Source organism: Cottoperca gobio, chromosome 14, assembly GCF_900634415.1.
Source record: "Cottoperca gobio chromosome 14, fCotGob3.1, whole genome shotgun sequence".
NCBI lineage: Eukaryota > Metazoa > Chordata > Actinopteri > Perciformes > Bovichtidae > Cottoperca > Cottoperca gobio.
Window position 1 is genome coordinate 14,948,544 of NC_041368.1, and position 23,500 is coordinate 14,972,043.

Genomic DNA, 23,500 nt, shown 5'->3' on the forward strand with positions numbered 1-23,500 from the left:
TGTCTTCTTTTGTTTGAGAGGCAATTTTATTTTCTGTGAAAGTTCAGCTCTCTTCTCCTTACGTGCCGTTTTTGCTGTCACCTGTTCTTTGTTTCTTTCTCTCTCTGTCTTTCTCACCGCTCTGAGTCTCTGAGACACAGCTGTGTTTCTCCGCTCTCAGGTGGTGAACAAGGGAGGGATCCAATTCCAAGAACGCAGCTTGATTGGGTGGTTTGGGAAGTTTGGGTGGTTCTCTAATCCCCTCTCCCTCTCACCGTCTTCTTTCTACTTTTTTCTCTCTCTGGGGTTTTTCCGACTAACTCCCTCATGTCACTGCGGACTGTTTGGCAATGAGAAATAATTTCTTTCTTGCTCACACACCTGTTTCTATCTTCCTGTTTTATCCTTTCCCCGGTTCACATAGTTGGAAAGAAGTTAAGAATGGTGCAATGATGCAAATGCTTGATTCAAGACAAGTCAACACATGGCATGTGGGTGTGAGTTAGAGTTGGAGTCCCTGCACTCACTGGTTGAGGCTGTTTAGCCAGTTACAGTAAGCTCAATGTGTTAAGGGTGTAGGATTACTGAGGGCAGACACACCCCTTTACAGAAGGGGGAAACAAAGACAAACACAAACAGGAAGAATCCTAAACACAGGGACAGACAGACAGAGAGTGGTTGGTGAAAGTCTTGATTAGCAGATGTATATCAAAGATAAACTCAAGGTTGCATTGTCAAGCAGTTTGAATCTGTACCCACATATTCAAATACTCATCTTTTCACTAAGGAGACGGTTTAAAAAACAAACAAACTGTAATGTAAAACGGTAAAAGTTATTCTTGAAGGCAAAAGAAAAACGTGGAGGGACCAGGAATTAACATTGGTCTCAAAACCCAAATGACCTCCCAGCCACTTATCTACAAAAACAAATCTTACAGGAAGTGCAGTGTACTGTTTTGGTTTAGCCCTAATTACATGTGGTCCTGTAGTGTTGGCATATCTTCATTCTCAAAGCTAAAATAAGACATGTACCCACTCCCTCAACACTCAAATGTTGCAATAAGTATGTTGTAACATCTTCCGTATCAAGTGCTTTTATACACTAGGACAGATGCTAGAGCAGTATAAATTCATTCTTAATTCATTGTCAATCACACTTTTGTTCATCCTGTATCTAATGCCTTCTTTCTCTGGAGGTAGGGTAGTTAATATATCACAGGAGAAACCTACCCTGAGGTGACTTCCTACTGTTTGTGCCACTATTGTCATGACATCAGCTCCATAGTGCCTCACCGAGAGCTCTTGTGTGTAGATGTGAAAACAATAAGACGTGCATATCCTCATTCAGGCTCTTTGAAAAGACCCCCACCTAAATATAATGGACAGTGAGTATATGTAGAAAAATATATCAACACAATATCTGATCAGCCTTATTTTTCTTAAAACAAGTGAATATATTTTCACTTTCTTCCTGGCTTATAAAGAATATCCCTTCACACGAGAAATCCCTTAATGCACATTAAACAATTAAAAAAGAAACTATGATCACCTCAAAATGATGGCAGATAGAAGGATAAAAAAGGAAGTGATGTATGAATTGCCATGTTTTACAGTTTGCCACAGTTTGTACATCAACCATCTGGCAAGGAAACAGTTAAGGGTGGCAAACAAGCTCGGGGAGGCATGGTGCCAAAGTCAGTTAGAGAGGCGTGCCATCCCCTAGAGGAGTACAACAGCCAAGTATTAGGACAGACGCACTGACACAAACAGCAGATTGTTTTTAGTCCTTTCATTAACTGACAACTCTGGCCAACTAATCAAAGACAACACACAGGTTACCCTATCATCTCCAGGAATGTGCATATCTTTCTCAACCACATGTCTTTTCTTTAATCATTTAGTCTACTACTGAATATGTTAATCTACAATATGCTGATGGAAAAAAACATTACATTTGAGATATTTTCACAGGCACTGGTTGCACAATGGTTAGTGGATGATAATGGACTCCACTCTGGGGTTCTCTGACAAGCTACTCGACCTGCTTGACCTGATTAGTCAGTTTTGTTTATTCTCAGTAGGTCAAATGCTGACAATCTCACTCTACATACACCCAGAATAATCCCATACATTCTTCCCTTTGCACTATTTTAAACTCTGTAATATATATATATATATGAGTCTCTTGATTGTTTGGGTTTATGAGTAGACAGTTGATAACAAAGATGTGAGAGACAGTAGGTGATTTAATGACGAGATTCAAATATATTTCCTAATCTGTATAATAAATCACCTCAGATAAATGCATATTATTATTCAAATACACACAGGAAAATCCCTGGAGGTAAATTCTCATAATACATGCATCCCTGATAATCAGAATTATTTACTTTTTTATTACCTAACCTATAATTTGGGTTGGTGAGTAAGCAGATGTTGCACATAAATCAGCCCGAATCTGAATTATGAGCTAAACTATCACCTTCCACCCACTGTACAGACATGCTTTGGTTGACTGGGACAACCAAACACACCCAAGCAGACAAACACACACAAACCACAGGCTGAAAAGCTGGATGAACAGCAACATAATCTTAAAAACTATGATTTCTCCGCTCCCTCACTTAGCGCCCCTTCAGTCACGCATGTCTTTCTTTGTCTGTCTCGTTTTACTGAGTACTTTAATCAAACCTCAACTTTTCCTCTCATCACATCAGTCATATACATGGTCTCCTTGTTTCTCTGGTGTCCCAACAAACAGGAATATGTATAAGTAGGAGCTGAAACTAAGAGAAGTGTGACTTGACAAAGACTAAGTGGTGCCAAACCAGCTTCATTTCGAAATATAAAACTATTTCCTCTACCACGCAGAAATGCTCTAGGTCAAAAGGAAGACGCGAGGAATGTGCCATAAACGCTTTTTGGTGCTTATTATACTTAACTTAATGAATTAATCTTCTTTGCTTCTTTACTTCCTCGTCTGAACTTCATCACTAAATGACTTCATGTATTTACTTGTTATCTAGCATTAGTTTGTGTATTAATTTACCTGTAAAGTCATTTGAGAAGTTAGCGACCTTGCCTTTTATATTTGGGTGGGGGAGCTACCTGATGGTTTACATTTGGATCATAAGTTGTGCCTTTAAGCATACTGCACAAGATGCTATCAGCAGACACCACACACCTTTCTCTGCTATGTGTCTTGTTCTTTTATCTTTCACTCAGACGCAACCTCACCCCTTGAACAACTTCTTCTCTGATTACTATCCCTCCACCTATCATTTAAATTGCACCCTCTGAGACCTCTGCTGCAACGGGAAACCTTTTATTTCTCCTGTCACTCAAATATGTAGTCATGTTAACAGTTGCCCAGATCGTCCCGGATGCTCAGCAACCCGGTCTAACAGGAGAACTGAGGGAATAAACAAGTTTACTTATGGTTTACTCACAAGTCTCCAGTTCAGGGGTTCACTAGGATGTAGGGTCAAATTAATGTTAGGAGTGCCTCACCGCAAGAATCAATCAATCTTTGTAACAAACAATGCCGCTTTGCATCACAAACATTATCGTTCTACTGACAGTTGAAGCCAGAGATTTATTCTGAGGATTAAGTACATACTTTGAGTACTTGATATCGTCAAAACAGATAAATACATGAAGACTATTTTTAATGGGACATCTTGGTGGCTCTGTTGGTTAAAGCACAACAATGCTTTACTTAACATCCTGTAATTATATACTCTTATTGTTACTTATGACAATATAAATGATCGAACTACCATTGAGTTTTGGTCATTATACACGGACTGGTGCATTCCTAAAACTGGTTTTAAGCACAGTAACTGTATATGTTTGTTTTCACTGCATGTTTACTGGCATTACACTGACGAGCGAGTGCACTCAAGGCTGCTGCACATGTGCCTCTTCAGAGTGAGAGTAATGATTTCACTTTTCTTTAACTTTCACCTCTTTGCAGTGACTTCTTTGACTTGCTCACAACATCCCTCTTGACATGTTTTGGAGCCTACAGAGGCCATCTAAAGCTGTGTAATCATCATTAGCAAGTTCCAGGGTACGCAGTAGCCTGATTCTGAGATTCAACTGCCGTTTCCTTCTTGTTTTATTTGAATCTCTGAACAAACAGGAGATGATTTGTGGAGAGGACGGTGTGGAACCAGGCTAGTAGCAGCAGGTAATAACATAATCTACACTGAAAGGAACTGAAAGTCTTTCACATGTAGCATGGAAGTTGACATATCAAGTTTAAATATTTACAACACAAATAATACCATGAACTGTTGTCATAGTACAACTGCAAAAACTATCATTACTGCCTCTGATGATACAACTGATCACAATACACAGGCCTAAACTGTGGCTCTACAATGGTGCCCCCTTGAGCCCATTAGAGAAATAATAATTCTGCTTATTCAATAGTTGCATTTCTGATTCAGGAGGTCAGTTTTTAAGACGCTTCCAGACCTATTTGACACGATATGTTTGTTTGTTTGTAAGGCAGATCATAAAAACTTCGACCTCTCTCTTCATTGCAATACATAGGTTGACTGGAACTTGGGGAGGGGAAAGGCAGCTCTGAGACAATAAAAGAGATAAAGATGTATTCAAATGTCAGATTGAATTTAGTTGTTTTTTGTAAGTTTGCCAAGACAGTATGCCCTAAATTTAAGGAGACACTAAAACCTGTAAACAATTGTGTATTCAGTGAGGAAGGAGGGGGACTATGCACCACCACATTCATTAATTCATGCACAAATATTAGATTTGGATGTGCACATATAAACACACAGTACAGTATGCCCCTCAGCCTTCCAATACATATATAAAGCTCTGTTATGTAACACTATCTCTGGGGTCTCTTATGCGCAAACTAATGCATCAGCAAACAGCCTCAGAGCTCCATCAAATCTAACAGCAGTAAAAATAACTTTCCCTGACCAATTATCTGAAGTCCTAAATCAAACACACAAGTCAAATGAATTCATTCTAAACCAATCTACTCTAAGGTTATATCAACACAAGGCTCAAACAGGCTTTTCAGATCATTTAAAGTAAAAGAGTATTCTTTGACTCTTATTCAGGAGAAGCGCTCGCCCGTAAAACAAGGATTAATCTCTAGCACAACAGCACCTGAGACTAAGTCAGATAGGGAGTGGGATGGTAAGGAATGTGATTGTGCACCGATGTCTCTGTATAAGTGTGGACTTGTGTGTGCCTGGCAGAAACACCAGGTTACGTAAGCGAGTGGGCGTGAGGTGCCGGGAAGTATCTATGGAAACGATGACAGCGAGGAAAGACAGATAGTTCACCAGTTGACTGTTTACCAGTCGGGAGCGAGTTTCTGCTCCTTTCCCACATGCGGATGAAACTCAATAACTTCAGTACAGCGAACTAACTGATCAGTGCAGGCTGCACAGGTCAGCAAAAGAGCTCAAATAGAGCAATGTGCCACTGGGTAAAAATGAGACCATGGAATATATGACATCACAGCCAAGCCTGTCATCCACTTTTGAAATAATAGGTGTTATTAAGGTGGAAAGAGAAATAAAAATCCTTCACAATTTGTGGAGTAAAAGCATGGAACAAACTTCCAGAGGATGTAGTACAGGATCCTTCACTTCCTGTTTTAAGTTTTTATAAAAAGCTTACTTGTGATCATTTTTAAACAAGTGTACTCGGGCATTATTTAGTTGCATTGTTTGTTTGTTATAGTTAGAGTCTGGTCTGGAGACTTTATATCCTGTACCAGAAGGTTTTGAAAGATTTAACTAGAATCGTGACACACACTAACAACACATGTTAAACCACAGAGTCACTGCTTTGAGCAAATGACAAAATGCCATAAATATACTTGAGTGGGCATTATGGTCATGTTAATCATATAAAATATATTTTTTGAAACTCATAGCACCATACTCATACTGTGTACAGATACATCTCTGTTACCCTAGTCATAAGATGTCAGGTAAAGGTCTGAAAAGGGTGGGAAAGAATATTTAATATTTATAAAAGTGTATTTCCTATCTTAATTTTTATCCTGATTGAAAAACAATAATAATGTGGTATATATATATATATATATATATATATATATATATATATATATATATATATATAGTACTAGCTATGGTGGCCCAGTGACCCACCCAATGTATCATAATACACACACTTGCTTGGCAACATACATGTGATTACTTAAAAGGATTTTCTACATTTAAGTCAGTAGAAAATCCTCACATTATTTACAACGCTCAGGATTACGTATATGGCTCCATTAAAAATATTGCTGTAGTTATTATTATTATTATTATTATATTCTACTTTAAGTCTTTAAATCTTAAAAAACAGTATCATAGTACTTATGTGTAATAGCGGTACCTTAACTTGAAGATGAAAAAAAAAAATAAGCTAGTGAAGAGGTTAGATATTCCATAACCCCTGGAGAGGTTTGTTTCGTAAATTAAGGCCAGAACCAGGAGTGGGGGAAACGCCAAACAAGCACAGAGTTGTGACACACATGACATGCTGTCTCTGTGTGTTACTCGTAGTCCAGACACAGAACAATGGAGTTAACTGGGTCGCCGTTGCCAACTGGCTGGGCCAAACAGCTGGAGAGGGAGATCATTGAGGAAGGAGGGGAGGGAGGGTGAGGGATAAGCAGGAATTGGCTTAAAATAGGAGCATGCACAGACAAGGCAGGGGAGGGAAATTAGACCTGATCATCCTAATATCTCCTAATTACAAAATCAAAATGTATGATTTCCATTTTCCTGGATGACAAGAATGACAGGACCTTACAATAGAGGTGCTGCCACAGCTGCTACCGGGCTGTATATGAGTGCATGTAAATAATACATGCTTGAACACTGGCTTTCTCTCACAAAATATTCAAGCTGACTCCTGAGCATCTCAGCTGCAGAATAATAAAGTGCAAAGCTACTCAGGCGGGATGATGCGTACCACTGGACCATAACCCATTTAAATTTCACAATTTGAAGGCTGTGTTAATCCACAGCCCATAACTATGTAATCATCTCCACAATGAGGGAACACATCACATCAGTGAGTGGTCCACAGGGTCAGTCATAGCATCAGACTTTCATGTGTTAGGTTATGTTACACTACAGCATGTTATATATTGTATTTACGCCCCAAACTTTATTCGTTAGCAACTCGCAATGGTAACTTGGCTGGTATATCATTAATGTAAGCTAACTAGCTGGTAGCTAACATGCAGTGTAGCATATTATCTTTCACCGCCATCACGAAGTGTGTATTTGCAACCACAGTCTGTTGCTTAGCTAAACTACCTCACAAAGCAACCCGGCATTGTTCGCTGTGTGAGTGCTAACAAGGAAACGTGGACACGTGTTTAGTTTCGTCACGTTGTATTTTATATTTAGTGTCGACCACTATAACCAGCTATGCCTTTAGCTAACTCGGTAGCCAACGAGCTAGTACAAGCCCCTGTGGTAGTTATATCGATGTTATGTCAAGACGTTGCTCGGTTGCCTTTGTGGTCAACACAGCTCCATTAAACACCACCAGACACAGCACTAATGCGATATTAAACTGAAGCCTACCTTTTCTGCGTCGATCTTGACGACTACAGGATCATATCCTGGCACTGATTCTTTGTTTATGTGATTTATCGGCTTGTTTTCATCAATCCGTCTGGTCTCTCTCCTCCGGGAGTCGTGCCGCCCCGGCTGACAGCACTACTGCTCAGGATGACAGGGCTCCGCCCTTGGCAACCAATCGGATACCGAGATTCTGGAAACTGAAGCAAGACTTGTTTCCTATTGGTTGGTGACTGTGTCCATCAACGTGTCGCTAGGGGTGCAACTTGGTCCAAGGGCAGGACACCTGCCACGGAAGGATGCTGAGGTGCATTGAAATCAAGTGATGAAAGGGAATGTAGAAACTGTTGTAGCATGATTAATTTTAAATAGGCTATTATTAATAGACTTACAATGCACACGTCCAAAACACTGAGTACTTTTGATTTTTAACGAATTTTACATTATTCTTTTTTATACTGTAAATATTGTACTTGTTGTGTACAGCATATGGGAGTTTTTATGTCACTTATTTAACCTATAATTCAAAATGTTCTAATTTATCAAACCAATTAGCCCAGTTAACATTGTGCTACTGATGTTCCTTGCTAACTAAAAAAATATGTTTTAATGTCGTAATCCATTGGATTATACTTTATCATCATTCGTCATACATTTCTATTTAACAATGTAAACATATCAATTGCTTATGTTCATCCTATGGCATCATTAAACAACTAACAACTCTTATTAGGATTTGTGGTTATTAAGCTTGGGATATAAATAGAAAACTCTAGCTCAGCTTTTCGAAGAAGAAAAAATGATGAAGAAACAGAGAAGTGGGTCACTACAGCGCTCTGTTGGTGCATTTATGGAGCTTTATAATTTTAGAACAGGATTGCTTACTCAGCACATCTTACTTTGAAAAAAACAATGTTGTATGTTTGTGCATATACTGGTGTTTTATTAGTCAGCTTGTCTTAATACATAGCTTTTAGATCACATAAAAGGGTCAAATGCTGTTTTTATTATTTTATTATTTCAGTCAAAGAGCAAAAAAATTCACCAGCCTGACTTGAAACACAATAACATACAGAACATACATTGAGAAGTCTCCTGTACCAAATGTTATAAAACAAAAATAAGCATATGCACACTTGCACAGCATAATCTTTATTTCATGAGAGGGGTTTCTCCTGCTTGGCATACCACTACAGAAATCAGCAGAACATTCCTCTTCTAGTGCCTCTTTCACCATTATCTGGTTGTTGATTATTGTCAAAGCAACTGTTAAAAGGCAGCAAAAAACGAAAGGCATATCATAGCCTATCAGTATAAAAAAGTATAAATAGAGACATGAACCAAAGTCCAGGTGGCGTCTCACAAGCAAAGCGACAACAAATCTGACTTAAACAATGTCCTCCTGTATGGATTGGTGAATTAAATGTGATGTGGCATGCTTTAACCAGACGTTTTAATTCAGTCCGCAGTCAGTCACGCAATCCGGAGGTCTGAACACTAAAAGTATGATTTAATGGCATCAAGATACTGCAGCATATTCTGGTCATAGTTCTGCTCAGCGCACGTACTGTACATGCAGATGGAGCGTACAAAATTAGTAGCATTTAATAACAAACAAGGAAAACATTCAGATTACATCCATTTACATCAGAACAAAATAAAAATGGCAAAAACAGGCATCAGTTTACAATCAGTAGGGAACAGGAAGATAGCTGCTACACATAACTGATGCACAACATTCAGTGATTGTCGATGGCTTAAGTCTCTTTTTCTCCCATTTACTGGTTTCTCTCATATTTGTAAGTGCCTTGTACAATAGTATGTAATTATAATCCTGCGTTAATTCTATAAAACTCACAATTACATTTTCACATAATTCAATTCAATTGCTAAACTCCATGCTACGTTGTATTTTTCTTTTATTAAAGGTCAAATTATTGAAATTAAGATCTGACTATTATTAGATATATCATAATTTGTGTCAAAAATGATCATTGAACATTTTATTTTCAGATTTGTTTAATTAATTAAATATCATTTGTGGAATTTTGCATGATCACACATCAATTGTTTCATAGATGATGATTTGTAAAATTGACTTTGCATTTACATTTGAATTTCAAACAGATATTAGTATTTGTGGACATTACATTAAAACCAATATTCTTAATTGCAATTTTATTCTTATAATGCCAGCATTGTATTGCCATAAACCATGTTTAAATTTATGCAATCCAAGACTAATGTGTTTGTTGACATTGAAACCATTTATGCTTTTACCAATTTCTCAGTTCAGCGTCTGATAAGCATCACATCTGAGACTCAGTTGGCTTCATCTGTAAGTCACTTGAGAGAGAACAGAATGTGTGAGATGAGAGAGATATATCTCCCAGCTCTCACAAGGAGTCACTAAAGTAAAATCTGACATACGTATTCTATAAAAGTACTATAACCACTTTTCTTACTTGACTTAAGACATTTTTAGTCTATTGTGATTGTCCTCAGGGTGGCAGCGATACATTATATGCTGGTATTTATTCTTTCATCCTTCTTGTTTATTATTCTTATCGTCACTGTAGTGTACCCTTACTTGGAGCAATATCAAATGTATGGCCACATAAGCAGGCAAGCATGGGGGCGACTGCAGCTGCAGTGGTACAGAGGGTGGTACATCCACAAATCGTAAGGTTGCTTGGTTTGATCTCTGGCTCCACGTTCCCACATGTGGAAGTGACTTTGAGCAACATGCTGAACCCTTTTGACGAAAGTGTCTAATTGTTGTCATTTTTACAAATGTGGAGAATGTCAGACCATAATGAGACAGCTCATTGGTTGTTAATCGTGTTCCAGTTGCAGCCAGTCTCATTAAATCAGTGCTACACTCATGTAGGAGCCTAAAGATAACCAGCAACAGGCCCTCAACCAGTAGTTTTCAGAGTGCAATGAAAGTTCCTGCCTCCCTCAGGCGTAGCGGGGATCTGCACCGGTCAGGGACACCCGCTGTAGGTAGGATGGTGGCTGGTAGCAAGGAGGGCGTGACGTCTCCACGAAGATTGTGGAGGAGGTTAGGCTTTTGCGGTCTTTTTTTAAGGTGTGTCTTCTCTGCCAACGACAGAGTAAGACTTCCACCTGCTCTCTGAAGAAGCTGGTGGTCAGGGTGTACAGGATGGGGTTCAAAGCGCTGTTGATGGGAAGGATGAAGATGACTACCCAGCTGGAGATGGTGCCTAACGGAGAACAGGAGCAAAAGTGTCCACATGTTCAAGCAGCAGAACGCTAATGTGTAGCAGGCTGATCTGGCGATTCATGAGGTAAGTTAAAAAATAATGTAGAAGTGATCTTAAACACAGTTTCATTTCTTACCAGGTATCTCCACCTCCAATAGTGAAAGGACTTTCACCAAAAATATGGGGATCCAGCAGAGGGCATCAGAGAACACTATGAAGAAAAATCTGTTGGCCACCGCCACGTCTCTGTGAAGTCTGCTCCTCAAGTCTGTGGCATTGATGCCCGTTTTATAGATGGAGTAGAACATGCTGGAGTAGGAGAAGGCGATCACCAGGAATGCTACCAGGTTTAGACCTAAAGAAAAGCACATGTTATTCACACACATAAATGCAGTGGGGGAATAAGTATTCAGATATTTTACTTAAGTAAAAGTACCAATACATTAAATGTAAAAAATAATTCAAAAGTTTTATCATCAACTTCATTTTCTGTTTGGTAGTTTAGTCCAGTGGTTCCCAAAGGATGGAGCCCCCTGTAAAGGGTCACAAGAGCAATCTGAGGTGCCGTGAGATGATTGTTTCAAAGGAAAATAGAAGTTCTGCTAAACAAATTTGTATTAAGTTATGGAGTCTTTCCTAATCTTAGCCTATTTTGTGACACAAGGGATAATTACCTCTTTTGTGCCTTGAACCACTATAAATGGATGCATCTGAGGAAGTTAGAGGGGAAATGTCTCTTTGGTGGAACCGCTAACAACTCATAAACATGAGAAGGGTCCACCAAATACATTCTCGTAAAAGGTCACCACCCAAAAACGATGGGAATCCAATCTTTAACAACACATTGTGTTATACAAATATAGTTTATATAGCACACACACACACACACACACACACACACACACACACACACACACACACACACACACACACACACACACACACACACACACACAGGGAGAGAAGCTTGTGATAATGAGCACCTCATGAATTAATTCACAGGGTTCTTATTTAACAGCCTAGAGAAGTCAATGCTGGCACCCTTTTAGAGAGAATATCCCCTGTGATATATTCATCACCATTGCCAGACTTCCATCGCTCTTCAGTGAGAACATCGAGTAACAAGAACCCAGAAAAATCATGCATTGTTGATGAAGCCATGGTGTTTGCTGCGTAATCTAACATGCAACGCTGTTCCCGGTTCTGTTAGCTGCTGGTTGGTACTCACTGATGTGTAACGATGTCACTTAAAATGGTATAAGATTACTCTTGAAAGATGAAAAAATAAAGCTGCATCATATTCAACTGTACATCCGTACATAACGACAAAATAGAAACCTTTCCATGTGGGCATGATAAGCAGCAGTATGGCTTATTGGATTTAAAGCTCAGTGTGACGTAGCATCTGATCAATACATTGTGTTTTCATCTTTAGGCCGTAAATGTTTCATTAGTTGTGATCGGTGAAAGTAACATGCTTCTCTTCAATTTAGACTCCTGACTTTTGCAGATACCCTCAAGCGCTAAACACAAAACAAAAGCTGCTACCAACTATTTAGATAATTGCTGAAATCAGTATTCACTGTAAAATGAGTTTACATGAAACATTTCAATATTTCTTTCTTCTTCAATTTACCCAGAAAAATCCCTGTTGAATATCCTTTGGCAGTAGGTTTTTCTTGCCTGTCAGAGTGCAGGGGGAAGCAAACCCCATTACGTCCATAGTAGTTTCCAAACACATCCTCATTCATGAGAGGCACAGCAGCAATAATGAACCCCAGCAGCCAGATAGAGGCCAGGACCACCTTGAGACGAGATGAGAAACATATTGTTACAATTTCTGCCACGAATGCTCCACAAAGCCCACAAGGAAAAATTATTCAAGCATATTGATGACTCAGGCAGCTGTTCTGCCTAAACTAACGCTTTAAATGTTTATTAATACTCTGTTGTTTTCTTAACTTCTTCATTTGCAATTGCGTTCAATTTTTACACAGTCATTACGGTTTTCAAAACAGCATTTGAAGAAGTTAAGCTGAACTAAAGTGAACCGTTTTGTTTCCTTCCTGGAGGGTGAAAGTGTCAAAAAGGTGTTTTGATGAGAATCTTCAATCTCAACCTTCATAATGAGGTGTTTTCACACGCACAGGGCGTGTCAACTGACAGCATGTTTCTAGAGCTTAGTTGTAATTATTGCAGTGTCATCTATATTGATTTGTGCAGTCATCTAAACTAAAGCTGGTGTTGTGTCAACTCTCTGTGACCCAATGCTGAATTAAGCAGCTTTCCTGGCTCACTACCTTGCTGTAATTAGTATCTGCTGTATAGTTGGTTGATTTTAATTGTAGCGACAGGACAAGGAGTGTTTCATACTAAGTGCACTGGCTGAGCGCTCAGCTTCATACTTTATAGCTCAGTATAACAGCTCAGTCTTCTCAAAGGAAAGGAAAACTAGTACAGGACAGCAGACCTAATCTTTCACACCATAAGGTGTTATGGTTATTTAAGAAAGAAGTAAACTGCTATATAAAACAGCACAAACAACAAAAAGGATCCAATCAAATGAATGGGAAAATGAGACATTCAGCAGGCTTTCTGTATTTCTGTATTCGTAGATTAAAGCAGCTCACCACAGTCTGAATTTTGCCTGGGCGCAGATTACTGAAGGGGAAGACAATGACCAGGAACTTCTCCAGAGTCAGGTAGGTTAGGAGGAGAACAGACACCTGAGGGAAAAAACTCACTATGAATCTTAAACATGTTTTATAGACTGTATAAAATAGGGTTTAACTCGTAAACTACTTACAGTATCATTTATGCTGATTATTTTACAAAGCATACAGTACTATAAACTTTTATAGTGTTTTAATTTCTTCCAGATAGACATTGGCTTTGCCTCAAACTACGGACTAATTGAAAACTCCTTGTTGGCTCTTGTGTTAAAGCCATTAGAGACTTGAGGGTCAGCTGCCAGAAGCAATCTCTTCATTGCACAAACGTCTTGCTCTAAAAAACCTTCACGTTTGTTTACTGCACGTCTTCTCTGATTGTCGGACAACTTAACTTGCAAATTTCTATTTCGCAGTCATTTTAAGAATACATGATTTATAGCCAATATTGGCTAAAATATGCAAAAGCATGGTGTTACGTTCCCCATTAGTCTAGGAGGGTGGGGAAGTAACAGTTAGAAATTAAATAACCCAGGTGAAGAAAGGGAGAACGAGGCAACCGATTTGTAAAAGAAAACAAGAGCATTTAATTCATATACAAAGAAAAAGCTCCCCAACCAATACACAAAGGGAAAACTGAAAATCTTTGCTCAGTAGAAAACTGGATTTATCAATGAAGTAATCCACTGTTTGTGTTTCACAATAAAAAATCCCACATTAAATCCCTTTGGATTTCAGTGTTTCTTACCAAAACTGTGTCCTTGACGTCCTTCCACATAAAACGTTTGCAAAACTGATTTTTTAAAATATTTTTAATCGTGTATGGTTTACATCCATGTTTGCTTTTGTTTTCGCATTTCTACAATTATTTGCACATAACCTCCACCAACCGTCAATCAACAAAATACTGTAAAAACCTATGGAGGAACGTGGATCGCATCGCTCTCATCCTTGTGTCTATGCAAAACAGGGAACTGTTTATAAAACATTGCTCCACAGCTTTACTCGTGGACAAAAACTCCACAGGGTACCGTTTTATTCATCATGTCATTATTAAATTCACACTCATATTCATACAGTCAAAACTAATGTAGTAGCTTCACACGAATGCCTCATGTCCCATTAGATAAAAACGATTCCAGTTGGTTCCACTCAGTTAAGTTCACAGATTCCAAATTAGGTAAACAGACAGAACTGTTATTGGGTCCTCATTAGCTGGTTAACTGAGTTGAGGTAGTGGAATTGGCATCGGGAGAGAAAAGGTCTGATTGATGTCAGTCGGACAAAAACACAGCAATAAAACAGAAAGTGGTACTAAAGAGTTACATTTAGCATGTACAGGCAATAAAAGTGTCACTCACTGTAGGCATATAAAACGGCATTATGAGCAGAAAATGATGACAATCAAATTTTTCCACGGGCCAACTAGAATCAGAGTTTACACGGTAGCTGAAAAGAAATGCTTGAAGCAGCAACAGCAGCAGATGGTATAGGATTAGTGAAAAGGCAGTATCAGCAGAATAAGAGTGTGTAAGAGCAATTGACAGCTTATAAAGAATATAGATTTACCCGGGATATGTACTGCAGGGAATAGGGTTTGTCGAAGGTTCCATTTCACACAGTATGTGTGATGGTGAGCGGGATGTTAATCTATAATAAATTACCTCCGAGGAGAGCATGGCCAGGAATCCAATGGTCCGACACTCCACGCTCTCCATCCAGAGCAGGGCGTTACGGTTGTACTGACCCCGGAATTTCACATCAAACACTCCAACGAAAAACAGGTACACACCCATGAGGCAGTCTGCACCTGAACGATAAGAGACAGTGACAAACAGGAGTCCATTTAGAGAGAGAGAGAGAGAGAGAGAGAGAGAGAGAGAGAGATACTTTCTCATTAGATACAAACTTCAGAAAATGATGTCTCCCATTCAGAGCAGGCAGGAGTAATGACTTGCCTGGGACACAAACATGTGTCTAGATGTCGCTAGATTATTTTCTAGGGAAGTTTTCTTAAACGCACGTCCATCACTGTTAAAAATGTTCTATCTTTTGGAAGTACCTTTGTTTATTTATTTTCATTATTATTTATTTATACGCCAAATTCTCCGTGCAAAGTACAATCATTTGTTGAAATGTGACTTCTTATTGCTGGTTATTTTGCAATGAATATTTATAACACCACTACGCCTTTAAGGTGAATTGAAGTATAATTTTTTATCTTGGGTATATTTTACCCAAGATATTAAACATTTATATAAAATGTATCTCACTTTTACATAGTGGACCTTTATACGAGGTATACAAGCAGCAAGCCTGAAGATATTTGCATTTACTGTAAGATCGATACGTATTTTGTTAGACGTTACTTCATAAGGTGTGTTACTCCAACTTTCTTCAAATATATATATATATAAAACATCTAACCCGATTAATGATAATACTGCTTTAGGATTAAAGAGCGGTATTAGTTCCTGTAAATCAGGGGTGGGGAACGTCCGGCCTCCGGGCCGTATACGGCCTGCGAGACCATTTGATCCGGCCCTCGAGGTAATTCATAAAACGCACGCAAAGAAAATTCCACTGTCAAAAAAAACTAGACGCCAATACGGTCAGGGTCCTTGAACACAACACGAGAGGAACGTGTCATCACGTGGTCACGTCATGTCAACAAACTTCAATATTAAACGAGTCATTGACATCAGTGAACGCAGCATGGCGAGTGTAAAACAGAGAAAGCTGGATGCAGAATGTCGCACTTTCCAGGAGAAATGGACGAACGATTATTTCTTTGTGGAAGTAAAAGGCCAGTGTGTCTAGTTTGTGCGGACGTACTGATTAAAAATTATCTTGAGCGTCATTACAGCAGGAAACGTGCCGAACTGCACGAGCTGAAAGGACGAGTGCGTTTGGATAAAGTTAACGTTGTCACAGTCTGCTCCAGTACTTCCTACCTCAACCCGGTACTTTTCCACACCCCGCCTCCTTCTCACCTCACCAGCCAGCCACTCCCACCTCATCACCTCCCCTTGGGCTCAGGCTGCTGCCAATTAATCAAGCCCGTATTTAATCCTCTCCCAGTCACTCACTCAGTGCCAGATTGTACTCTGTATCATGCACGTCTTTCCAGCGCTCTTCCCTAAACAGATCTCTCGTTGCCGACCCTGCCTGCCCCTGACCTGCCTGCTTTGCATGTTTCCCGACCAAGCCTGTTTTGGACCTGTCTGCCTTGCCTGTTTCCCGACCCAGACAGGATTCCTTCAACCTGCCTTGCCTGTTTCCCGACCCTCCGCCCGGCCCCGACTTACTTCTTGCCTACTACCTATTGGTTGGTCCTTGTGGATTATTCTCATCCCGCTGTGGATCAGTGTACTCGGCTATAACATGCTCCTGACTACTAATAAAGGTCATTACCAATTATCCTTGGTTTCCTGTGTGCTGCACTTGGGTCCACCATCGACTTGTTGTGACAAACGCTCTTCGGCGGAGTTTGGCCCAACAAGCAGCTCTCTCCAGAGCGTAACATACAAACACGGACAGATAGACAGGTAAACCACCACACCAAGAACAGACTGCTCCACCACTGCTGTGCAATTATCACTGCCATTTACAATATTCACTTTATTTTCTATCAACCTCTTGGTACTTATATTATTTTGTATTCTATTTAATTATTGTGTACTGCCTTTTTACTTCTTATGTTATTTTGCTGTGACAAGATACATTTCCCCGTTGTGGGACTAATAAAGGATTGATTTCTGATAAAACAGAAAGATACATGGATAAAAAAGTTGTTTTTTTTGCATTTAGCATAAAAGAAAGGTGAAATGAATGGGCTGTGTCTTAAAAATTTTTTGCAGAGGTTATGAGTTCAATAATTAGTACGGCCCTCAAAGGATGTTGTAAAAAAATAAATGGCCCTTGATAGGAAAAAGGTTCCCCACCCCTGCTGTAAATAATCACTCCTAAAGCTCACAACCTAAGGCTCTTGCAGAGTTTCTATAAAGAGTCGACAGGATCTTGAGCACCTGTTGCTTTTTCAGAGTTATTTCTTTATGATTTACATTAGAATAGATTTTAATTCAATGTGTTATTACAGCATTTTTTTACAACCAGTATCCTTGCATGAGTCAAATCTGATCCATTGGCCTCTGTATACAGCACACTATGAGCAGCTCACCTTACTGCCTTATGACATATCATTTCAAATGTGCAGTAGTGTGACCACTGCTCACTGAGTCAGGCCAAGATGTCCTCAAACAACCTATTTCGTTTTTCCAGGCTCCATTATTGCAATGTTACAGTAACACAGCACACAGTCTACAAATGGAATAGTTTTACTCCACCTGGGGCTTCACATCACAACTGAATTCAATATGTTTAAATTACAGACCAATGTGCACTTTTATTCTCCTATAAACTCCATTAGATCCCTGCTCTGATAGATTTTGAAGGGTGGAGATTATCTTCATGACTCAGACTTCATTTTAAGATCAAAGTATTTGCCTCAGGTCTGATAAACAGATCCGCAATTATGTTTTCAATTCATCGTTCACTGGAAAAAAAGAAGAAGATATGTGAGCAGTGATTCAGGCGTTTGGACCCGACAAGCTACTTGACTTAAAAGAACAGTTTGAAGATGAACTTTTATAGCTCTGCTTTCCTTTTTGGCACTGTTATTGTCAGGCTAACCTCGACCCTTACGTTCAGTCTCATGCCTCCTTTATTCAAGTAATTCCTCCATTTGCACATAGTATACCTATACCTGAGAATACAAAGGTGGCATTACTCACAGCAGAGGACTTTGATGCAGGCGGCATGCAGGTTGTTCTCTGCTCGTATCAGTGACCTCATGCCGATGACAAAGAGATTACCGAAGCAGGTAATGAAGGCCATTACCCAGACAGACACCCGCAGCACTACGTTAGCCAGCAGGTCCTCGAAGGAAGAGATACCATCTGTGTTGGGCTTACAGGACCTAACATGAGGTGCATAGGAGCAGTACTGGAATGTTTTAAAGTAGCTGGCAGAGAAAAGGAGGACATAAAAAAAGAAAGCGGAAGCAGAGGAAACGATGGAGAAAGACGGAATGTTAGACGAACAATGACACACAGAGGAAATAGAAAGGTAGAGGGATATATTGGGTTATTCGGTGATGAAAGACACATGTAAGGGTTGTGATTTTACGTACATGTGGGAGAGGTTCTTCATAGGCAGAAACATCCTCGTCTGAATGCCTGGGATCTCTATTCCCTCCAGTGCCCTGGAGAAAACGGAACACATTGCGTCACATAACAGGATGCAACAAGATGCTTTTTTGTGTATGTATGTTTATGTCTGTGTTTGTGTGTGTATGTGTATGTGTCTGTGTGTGTGTGTGTGTGTGTGTGTGTGTGTGTGTGTGTGTGTGTGTGTGTGTGTGTGTGTGTGTGTGTGTGTGTGTGTGTGTTCTCACAGGGATTGAAGATGTGTCAGGTGGTTGAAGTGGCTGGGATGAATGTGGAGAAGGGGATTGTGGGAGATATTTCTGTAACAACAAACATATGATGACAATATCAATAAAACTTGGCTGAAATGTGATATGAGCTGAATGACAGTAAAATCCAGATGTTCTTCTTTGACGAGAAAACAGGCCTCCGACTTGTTGGGTTCAGTCCTGCTCCACATTGGATACAGGATGGAATATATGTTTAAGTACAAATACACTTTGGAGTTCTGTATAAAAATAAACCTACATTAAGCTACAATAAAAATGTCATGACTTTTCGTACTTCCAGTAAAACATCCTTTGTTACATTATCTATTGTTTACCAAAAAGGTATTGCAGAATCTGTCTGTGAAATTCATATCCTACTCTTCATCCTCATCTTTTCGAAATATATTGACATCTGTACATCAATAGTTTGAGCGCACGTGTGGCAATAGAAAAGACCGTAGGGTTTGTCTCAGCGTTCGGTTTGATCCCGTGGCTGCTTTAAACCACGGTTTTGTTTTTCAGTTTGGCCACAGATGAAGGAGAAGGACGGACTCAGCCGTGTTTCTACAAATAAGGCTCGAGTAAACAGCACAATTTGACTTTACGGACATTCAAATCACAAACTTCTGAAGCGCTGCTGGCACAAACATCGAGCCCGCAGACGTAAAAGAGTTTTCCTCACATAATATGAAACATCAATGAATCAGTCTGTAAATTAATTTTGACAGCTTAAACACTGAAAGCAAAAGAGAAACTGCTTCGATGCAACATACTGACTGACGGTTAAGAGTGATGTGCTTGTTGCTAGCTGGAAATGTTTGGTTACCAAGAAAGCACACATTCTGAAAACACTGAAGATTGCTGGCTAACCTTGATAACTATATTGCCGTTCTTCCAGGTCAGTTTGGGACACGGAAAATATTATTTTACAAGAATCTCACAGGAAGAGTGGGACTGCTGCTTTTCTTGGATCAATCAAGCAACTGGCAACAACCCTGTCTCGTTTTTCCCCCGTGTGTTCGAGTGTGTGTGTGTGTGTGTGTAATGTGAGATGACTAAGTTGAAACATTTAAATAATATATAAAATGTATTTTTTGTAGATCGCACGCCACGTTGAATGTGCTCAATTAAGATCAAGAAAAATAAATATTCACATTGTCCTTCGAGGAGTTTCCCAGATTGATATTGTTCTTTACTCCTGTAGATTTTTAAAGCAGTCGACAGCGACAGCGACAGCGACAGCGACAGCGACAGCGACAGCGACGCAGCCCGAGTTCATTAACTTTATAATAATATTATTCATGATGTAGTACTCTGTCTGACAGGTCGCTGGTCCTGCCCCACTTCTTTTAAAGTAAGAGGTATGAGTGTGCATACAAAATGATCAGACATTTAGTATATGATCTGTAGAAATGTCTAAATGTGCCTTTTCGTTACAGGACATACTGAATAGGCAAAGCAGCAGTTGTTGTCGACAAACTTTTTTTACACAAAGGAGATAGCAATAAAAGCACAAGTGCAAGTTACATGTATTAAGAAGAGCAGATGCCGTGATCCAAGACAGTTTTAATTCATTCCAGTAAAAGTTTCTGACATTTCACATATATCATTTTGTCTGGCTATTATAATGGTAGAATATATTTGGAACGCATTCTGGGCATCAGTACATGACCTTCAATTTTGTCTTTGGCAACAACACTAAAATAGCTGCACAGCCTGGTGATGTTCCAGGGAGCTTAGTATTAACATTATCAATGGCTGCAAGTTTGCCATTTCCTGGGTCCTGGTGTGAATGGTGTGGTTAGTGAGGCCGAAAGGAAACAGATGGGTTAGAGCCAGTTATGTAATTTCTTACACTTCTTACACTTTCTTACACTCGGTTCATTTAAATTTATGTGATGTTTTTTTCCAGACAAGAAAAACTAACAAAAGAGACAACAGTTATTGTGCCCAAAACATTTACAGCAGATTGCTCTTTCCTTTCAGCAATAACCAAAGGAGCAATTAGATCCTTTACTTAATTAAAAGTCCTGCATTGGAAATGTATGTAAAAATGTAATCAAATATATTTAGAAAATTGTATATTATGTAGTAAAATTCCCCCAGTGAGTGTTACATTATATGTTATTGAATTATTATAACTGATGCAGTAATGTGTAAGCTGCATTTTACTGTTGTAGCTGTATCTCATTTGAATAACTCATTATGCCGTTGCTGAGTTTAATCTTTAACAATGCATCATATCTTATGAGCTGCTTTTGTACGTAAAATCAAATTGATAAAGTAACTATTAAAAATAAGTGTCGGATAAATTCTGTGGAGTAGAGCGTCAAACATTTGTATCTAATATGTAGTGGAGCATAACGATAATGAGAGCCAGCTCCCAATGGTTTCTCAAATGTTTTATTGTTTTGCTTTTGCTTCTGCAGCACCACGTTAGGATCTCCGACAGCAAGGTTAACCTCAGGACTTAAACCCTCTTTGTTCTAAATAATATTGCCTTTGGTTTTCTGAGTTTCTTTCCTGTGGGAGGCAACATCTGTCAGATAAAATAATGTCCTCACATATTGAAGCTCAGCTCTCCTCGCAGTCAGACTCAGTTACTCACAGTTTCAGAAGGGACTTGGAGAGGCTCTTAAAGGTGTTTTTCGGCAACTCCCTGATCCTGTTGCTGGACAGACTCCTTAACACAGTGAAGAGAGAGAAATAAAACAAAAAGGAAAAGCCAATTCTATAGATCTAAAAGCAAAAGGATTCACTAACATTCATAGTTTACTCATTCAAACATGAATAATGGAAAGCATAGACTAAAGCACGGATATCAGGACAGGTCAGCTTAACAGGAAATTAACCCAAATTCTTAATCTACATCTTTTTCTTTCCTAACTTTGAAAACATTCATATAAATAAGTAGCAGAGGATCAAATGAAAGAATACTAGCAGGGATTAATCAAAACATCAAATTCATGTAATCAAATTATTATCTAACAATAAATAAATCTTAGCAACACAAACCTACTGATTGTTTTCTAACAATACTTTAAATACATCTCTATTACCTTCATTATAAATCAACACTTGTACCCAATTTTAATAAACCTTTATGTGAATTCTTGCATGCTTGCTGATTTATTTCTCGTTTATTTTTTAGATCCATTTTTTTAGGGTGTCTATGTCTGACCTCTTGTCGTTGATTATTCCTAATTGTTGTTCTGTAAAGCATTACAGGCTCAGCTTTTTAACACGCTGCTTTCTTATTATCCAGTCAAGGATCAACATAATCAACCATCAGCTTCAGATCGCCAGTGAATTTAATAAAACTGTTATTTACATATTTTAATTATTCCCAATTGTTGTTCTGTAAAGCATTTACAGTCTCAGAATCCTAATTTAATACTAATTTTGGTGTGAGTTAAAACTAATTAAACATCACCTTCAGGCTGCCAGTAAATTCAATAAAACTGCAAAAATATAATTACTTACATAATCCAACAATCTAGAAATTCTGATCCCATATTGTAATAATTAGTTCTTCAAGAGATTTCTCTAGGATTTAATTTCCCCCTACCTAACCACTAAGTGACAATAAACGGTAGAGTATACTAGTTTGATCATTCAATTTCAAATAAAGAGTTGAAAACAACATTTGAATGATTGAAGAATTGTGTAGAACTGATAAAGATCTGCTGATTAGAAATGAATTACATTCGAGTCAGGCTGTGAAAATCCATTTTCACTCAGCAATAAGAAACTCCATCACCGCCAAAGCATTAAAAGATTCACAATCAGACGTTTTAATTGCCACTGGAACCCAGAGATTTATTAGACTAACCACCACTTAATATTATAACTATTAGATGTTATCGGATATGAACTGAATTCATAATGTGAACAGAGTGACACGGATGCAATAAGTGGCTGTTACTCACAGTTCAGCCAGTTTCCACAGAGACTGGAAAGTGTTTTCAGGAACCCTTCTGATCCTATTGTCCATCAGTAATCTGAAAGAGGACAGAGCTGCTGTCAACTGCGTGGAAAGTGGAGTTTCAATCCCCGCTGCTGAGACTGAATGCAATCTCATTTGTTGCAATATCTGAACACATCACTACCATTTCCTACAATCCATCTCCTTCAACACTGAATCAATGCCGTCTCAGACAGAGCTGCCTGAAAACAGAGAAGAGTTTCTGCACTGTATAAATAACTTTTTTACCCTCTCTATACACATTCATATAATCAGATTCAGATGCTGCTCAGAACTACAGAGGAACACTGAGGCCAATGGCAGATAATTGGCTTGCTCATGAACATCTTAATAGGTTTTTAAAAAACGCTTTTACTTCATCGCCCAGGGTCAAAGTGACAGGAGTTACAAGATTCAACACGACACCAAAGCACAGCAAAGTGAAGCTGGATTGACAGGCTGCACACAATTTACATTCATTCTTAGGCAGAGTGTTTTTTTTTCCAGACTTTTATGATCTTAAATTAACATGGTGAAAACGTGATAACAGACATAAGCAGAGTGACTCAGTGAGGCAGGAACACAAA

At 38.9% G+C, this 23,500-nt stretch overlaps 1 protein-coding gene across 1 annotated transcript in view; it reads right to left on the reverse strand.

Moving 5' to 3' along the window:
* Positions 1-8,553: 8,553 nt before the first annotated feature.
* Positions 8,554-23,500, reverse strand: part of rxfp2a (relaxin family peptide receptor 2a) — a 36,581-nt gene continuing 21,634 nt past the window's right edge. Inside the window, exons 11-20 of the mRNA XM_029448836.1 lie at positions 22,879-22,950; positions 21,558-21,632; positions 18,929-19,000; positions 18,665-18,736; positions 18,267-18,496; positions 15,138-15,283; positions 13,435-13,530; positions 12,441-12,609; positions 10,941-11,159; positions 8,554-10,804 (exon numbers count right to left, since the gene is read on the reverse strand). Coding sequence (XP_029304696.1) covers positions 10,539-10,804; positions 10,941-11,159; positions 12,441-12,609; positions 13,435-13,530; positions 15,138-15,283; positions 18,267-18,496; positions 18,665-18,736; positions 18,929-19,000; positions 21,558-21,632; positions 22,879-22,950 — 1,417 coding nt within the window. The 3' untranslated portion in view covers positions 8,554-10,538. The remainder of the gene's footprint in view (positions 10,805-10,940; positions 11,160-12,440; positions 12,610-13,434; positions 13,531-15,137; positions 15,284-18,266; positions 18,497-18,664; positions 18,737-18,928; positions 19,001-21,557; positions 21,633-22,878; positions 22,951-23,500) is intronic.